This window comes from Strongylocentrotus purpuratus, unplaced genomic scaffold (assembly GCF_000002235.5).
Source record: "Strongylocentrotus purpuratus isolate Spur 01 unplaced genomic scaffold, Spur_5.0 spur5_scaffold_15, whole genome shotgun sequence".
NCBI classification, from domain to species: Eukaryota; Metazoa; Echinodermata; class Echinoidea; order Camarodonta; family Strongylocentrotidae; genus Strongylocentrotus; species Strongylocentrotus purpuratus.
In genome coordinates, this window is record NW_022145600.1 from 16,705,513 (window position 1) to 16,711,040 (window position 5,528).

Consider the following 5,528-nt stretch of genomic DNA (forward strand, 5'->3'; position numbering starts at 1 on the left):
GATTATGACAAAATCAATTAAAGAAATTAATGTACATAGTACTATGCATTTTGAAAATCATGAATTTAATTATCGATTTACAAAAGAAATGGAATACACATGGTGTGATTTTTTTTGGGGGGGAGGGGGGGGGGGTTTAAAGGGAAACTATGGAAATGGAGGAACCCACTGTAAGACAGGGATTGTAGAATGTGGATCCCTCAAATAGTGATAATTATACATGTTAATGATAGATACATCTTTAAACAAATTAAAGGTAAATAGAAATCATGGGGTTATTTGCAATCATTATACTCTGACTAAACTATTTGGAACATTGCCGCGGAAAATGTTGTCAGGTAGACTTACTTCCCTTCGCATCAGACGTATTTTATTATTATTATTTTATCATTATTTTTTTTTAATCTTTTAGTCAGTAAACACGGTACGTTTGTTACTTACAATTTAATTATGTTTTCATATCCTGTTCACAACTTTGTTGATGTTTAGTAGACCTATGGGCGAATAATTAATAGACATTTTCATCTTCCCATTTTATCGATGAATTTCCCATTCCCACAACATTTCTTTTTGTCTAACAGTTAGTAACCGAAAGCAAGGCCAATGGTCATGAGTCAATGATCCGAAACTTTTTCCTTTTAATTGCTCTCTCATTGTACCTGCTATTTTGAAAATAACCTGTCGATCTTTCTCTTTGGAAAAAAAACTATGAAATCCGAAAAAAGTAGTCTAGTCTACTGCCATCTCCAGCCAAAATATAGAGAACAATTAGGCAATTCATGAAAACATCAGCAGCGAACTAAAGAGGAAGAAGCGACACAAAGTGAGTCATATTGCTTGTTTTGGAAACCATATACTACCACCCTTTATTCATAAATATACTGAGAAAGCTGTAGAACTAGATGGGATCAATAACTTTGTCATAAAAACATCAGATATCATCAGGAAAGGTAACTTGACAAAATAATGTTTGTGTTTATGATTGTGAATGTGAGATGTCACGGGTTGACACTGCACTATACGGTGTGTACCCGACCGTACGGTACCATGCATTGTGAATGTGAGCGAGCGCCTAGCTGAGCTGAGACACAGTGACAGTGACAGTGATGACTGGCTGGGTGTGTGAATAGGTGAGCAAGTGTTGTTGCTGACCGAAAGCTTCAATACATCCTTAAGAGCTTGGTGATACTGATAGTATGAATCATGATAAATTGATTTTAATATCACCCAGCCTTGATAAGGGCGCTGTTCCAAAAATTAGGATCGTCCGCATAAACGAGGATAAAAACAAGGATCGTCTGCATTTTCGAGGACATTTTTTATCATTGGCGCTCTGCGGAATTCGGGTTACAGGTTCCCGAACGCGAACCGCATGCTGGCGATGCGAAAAACAGATTCCTAGTAAGAAAATAACCCCTGTTCACCTTCCCGGCTCCCCCACTCTGTGTTATTTAGGGTACGCATATGCTCGTACCCTCTTTTTGAAAGCACCCCCTATCTGAGGACTGCCAACATTTCCGAACCCCCCTTTCGCGGGCTTTTCGCGGGCTTTTCGCGGGCTTTTCCTGCCTTGGAGACCCCCCTAAATCAGGAAAAATGCTCAATGTACCCCCCTAAATTCGGAATAATTTCTCAGGAGTCCAAAGAGATGAGAGAGAAAAAGAAAAACACCCCCTTTTTAAAGAAATCTCCGGGTGAAAAGTCAAATACACCCCTTTTTTCACAAATCTCGGGCCGGATTTTGTCGCACGAAAAGTACCCCTTTACCGGACATTTTGGCAACACGCATGCGGTCATTCCGACCTCTGAGTGGGGGGGCCGGGTTCACCATCTACTTTTACTGGTTGTCCACCTTCCCAAGGGTTTATTGCTCATAACGTGAAAGTCTCCGTACAAAGTCAATGTAAAATGCATCAAGAAAATCGTCGCGGAATCCATCGTTTGCATTGCCAATGCGTGTATTGGAAATTTGAAACGTTTGCAAAAAAGCGGATGATCCTTATTCATGCGGACACGTCTGTCCGCATTTATGAAGAAGATCCTTATTGTCGGACCAGCTCCCCTACTGTTGATCAGCACCCGTACCCTGTGTGAAGAGAGATGTAAACAAAACCTAAGCCTATGTGAAGTAAAAACTAAAATGCGTTCGTGATCACCCATTCCCGCGCCAGACAAATCTTGAGTGAGCCGCCTCTTTGTCAGAAACAGGGTCTTTATTTTAATAGTGCAGGTAGTATCTAATTTTTTTTGGGTTTGTTGATCTAGAAGTCATAATTCACAAGTCTAACTTCTTGACTATCCCATTGAAACGCGTGTTAATTGTTTAACACACATTTCAATGGGATAGTCAAGAAGACTAATGAAGGTTTCGAGAAACGGGCCGCTTGGATATCTGCTGATGTGGATGGCTTGTCTCCAGCTCTTAAAGTGGCCATGAGGAATGTATCATAGAACTGCTCCATCAGTGATAATTTATGAAAATGTTTAGATAATTTGGGATATCTTAAAAATTAATGGGTGTATGTAAGTCTCTAGCAATGCCTTTGCTACCAAACAGTTGCATCAAAGATATTTTACAGACAAGATTCTCCATCATTAATCATGACTCATATTGTTCTTTTGGGACACCTGCCTTCCTCAGATGCCATCTTCAGGCCGTAGCTCAGGGAGCTCATCTCGCAGGAGTCGATCGAATCACACCCATCACCACCGCCACAGGAGAAGACACCGCCTGAGACCCAAGCAGACGGAAAGGAACCTGGTCGCCTCCATTCTAGGGATGGTGGTGATAGCTGTTCTCATCTCGGCCCTTGCAGATAGGAAGTGGTTCAAGCTGCATGGCGGCAAGTGTAAGCAGGAGTATCTCGGTGCCTACCAATTCCTCACACCAAATATTGAAGACATGACATGTAAGTATTCTGCATCAGTGCATGCCGATCTTAGAATGCAGTACAGCTACGTTATTGAAGTGTGTGATCCCCACATGTACATGTACTGATTTTTTTTTAAAATATATCAGTGAAGCGTTGTTTTCAAAATGCCATTGAAATTGATTGGTATTTAGAGGGGATCAGTCACCAAAGAAATAATCTATGTAGATATTATTTGAATAAGAAAACATTTAAAATCAGCCCCAAAGTTTCAAATAACCCTAGGTATTTGATGATGTGGCTAGCTTGTCTCCAAAAGAAATAATCTATGTAGATATTATTAGAATAAGAAAACATTTGAAATCAGCCCCAAAGAACTATATGTACATGTATGTCAGACATTTAAATGGTTAAGGATTAAAGAGCATGATGAAGACTCTCTATCAAGGCCACCACTAAAGTTAGATGGAGGATGTAGGAACAAATAACCTTATATATATTCTTTTACAATTACAAGACAACTCCACCCTCAAAACTGCCAAATAAATCTCATTATGACCACTTATGTCTGGGTTTCATCTTATGTTTCTACTGGATACTTTAAAGCCTGTCAGCACTAGTTTGGCCAGGAGGGATTATACCTCCCTGCAAGGTCACTGACAGGTGGTTATCTCATCAAATCAGCTCTCAATTAACATAAGAAAAAGGGAATCATGAGGGACCAACAGGCACCGTTAAGGCATTGTTTGCTATATAGAGGGCGCAATTAGCTATAAGTAGTGCAGTGGGGCTTAAAGCAAAATTGTGATTTGCCATCATATTAGTGATTTCATTATTTATTTTGTAAGAACTCATTTGATTATGTGATGATGTTATTTGCTTGCAGCCTACCAACACTGTTTCACAAGTAAAGCTATACCAATCATGAGGGCAGTGATTGGGTTCCTCTTCTTGGGGATCATGTCATCCCTCATTGCATTCTTCCTGGACACCTTGGGGCCTATGCAGACATCCTTGAAGCTCTGTAGAAGATTTGCCATCTCATCCATTCTAACAGGTACAGACTTGAAGGGATTGGGTATCCTTGTGTCAGATTCTAAACAAAATCCTGGATTTAGCTCATGCTGCAATGATAATTAAAAACCTTTAGGTCAGTCAGGAATCCAATGACTTTTACAAGCCAATCGCCCATCTGATTATCAAGATATTTATGATAGGAATTCAAAATGTTAAAAACCTTTTTTCCCCGATGGTTTTTATAAAGCTACAGTCTGTTGGGGAAAATGGGTATGGTAAAACCGGTCACTCAAAGATTTCTTTACTTTTTGAGACACTTCATGATCATTTTGAAGTGCAATTTTTTTTAGGGCTTCAATATAAAAATCTGGATGCAATGATAATGATGCACTTATACCATAGCATCTTTCCTACTATTGATGCAATGCAATCTAAAAGCCATAATTAATTCAGATACAGTTTTCCTTTGCTTTACATCATACATCATGAGTATTTGCTGTCTAGCCATTGATAGATATGGCTTTCGTCTGTCTTGTGTCTTCTTTTAACCCCTCACACATTGTGTCTCCTTTTCAGTACTGTTCTGTGTAGCCATCAATGGTCTATGCTACTGGGTGTCCACATGTATAGAGGAAGAGCTCAAAGCCTACAAGCTAGTCTCAACCAGCAAAGTCTTCGTCACCTTCGAGATGGGCTACTATCTCATCGTCGTCTCAGGGGCGCTCTCCGTCGTCATAGCAGCCACCAACCTTCTCAGACGGTACCCCCTCTACGACGAGCCGCAGAGGAGAGAGAGGTTGGTGGAAGACTGGGATGAACTGCTGGAGCAAGAGTTACCAGGTTTCCCGCCCAGCACTGCCCTGACTGCCCCTCCTGCCTATACCCCATAACTCAACGTGTCTTCATTGGATGATCTAAATAACTGCGATGATATATCACTGAAATCAACGTGAGAGGTTCACAAACATAAAAATCTTTTACTGGACTACCCTTCCCACTTATAGCTCTTACATGATTTGCAGTTATTCCTGTCTCAAAGATTTAGGACTATAGTCGATTCTGATATAATGGTAGCCTTTATATTTTGAGGTGTAAAGTAGCCATTGTATGTCCCCCCCCCCCCCTTGCAGGAGAATAAATATGGTTGAGAACCTCTCTAGAAGCTGCAACTAAACTGACTAATAAATATATGTCATATCGAAAATCCTGCCACACTCACAGTGGCTGCATGTAAGAATGTATGCACATATGCTTTAACAGTATTGTGCGTACATAGGGTTGTGAAACCTGCAACTGAATATAAACTCCTGCATAGAAACGATTATGACACCATCACAATAAACCATTTCATCTCATTCATTTGAGAGAAAGGTTAAAAAAAATCTAAATTTAAGCCTACTGTACATTATACCATCTGACTGCAGAAGAAATGGCATGCTTTATGTAAGTTTTGTCCAACGAAACTGTCATCAGTTTCAAAAAGTCACTTTTTTCTGGGAGCTCTTTAGATGTGTTGAACGAGGGAGATTTGACAGGACACTTTAATAACCCGTTGATCCCTAATTCCCTCAGTTCCATAGGCTTTAGTACACGAGCCATCCAGTTCCAGTAGGCAATGGCTTTACCTTTTCTCCTTTTATT

The 5,528-nt window shown here is 40.1% G+C and overlaps 1 protein-coding gene across 2 annotated transcripts; it reads left to right on the forward strand.

The window, feature by feature from the left end:
• The first annotated feature begins 762 nt into the window (after nucleotides 1–762).
• LOC577487 (transmembrane protein 127) lies at nucleotides 763–5,010 on the forward strand. Of its 2 annotated transcripts, none has more exons than XM_777712.4 (4): nucleotides 763–823; nucleotides 2,642–2,909; nucleotides 3,757–3,927; nucleotides 4,464–5,010. In XM_777712.4, exons 2-4 carry the CDS (start codon nucleotides 2,642–2,644, stop codon nucleotides 4,775–4,777), a joined length of 753 nt encoding a protein of 250 aa, XP_782805.1. In that variant the 5' UTR covers nucleotides 763–823; the 3' UTR covers nucleotides 4,778–5,010. The 2 variants fall into 2 exon arrangements, with proteins under 2 accessions (XP_782805.1, XP_011672857.1); XM_011674555.2 differs by having other exon boundaries at nucleotides 768–950.
• Nucleotides 5,011–5,528: the final 518 nt, after the last annotated feature.

What these genes read in the sequence shown, in the direction of transcription:
- LOC577487 (XM_777712.4), top strand. Translation starts at nt 2,642, where the DNA reads ATGCCATCTTCAGGCCGTAGCTCAGGGAGCTCATCTCGCAGGAGTCGA. An exon ending in AAATATTGAAGACATGACAT is followed by an intron (nt 2,910 to 3,756) that starts GTAAGTATTCTG and finishes ATTTGCTTGCAG; the next exon opens with CCTACCAACACTGTTTCACA. An exon ending in CATCTCATCCATTCTAACAG is followed by an intron (nt 3,928 to 4,463) that starts GTACAGACTTGA and finishes TCTCCTTTTCAG; the next exon opens with TACTGTTCTGTGTAGCCATC.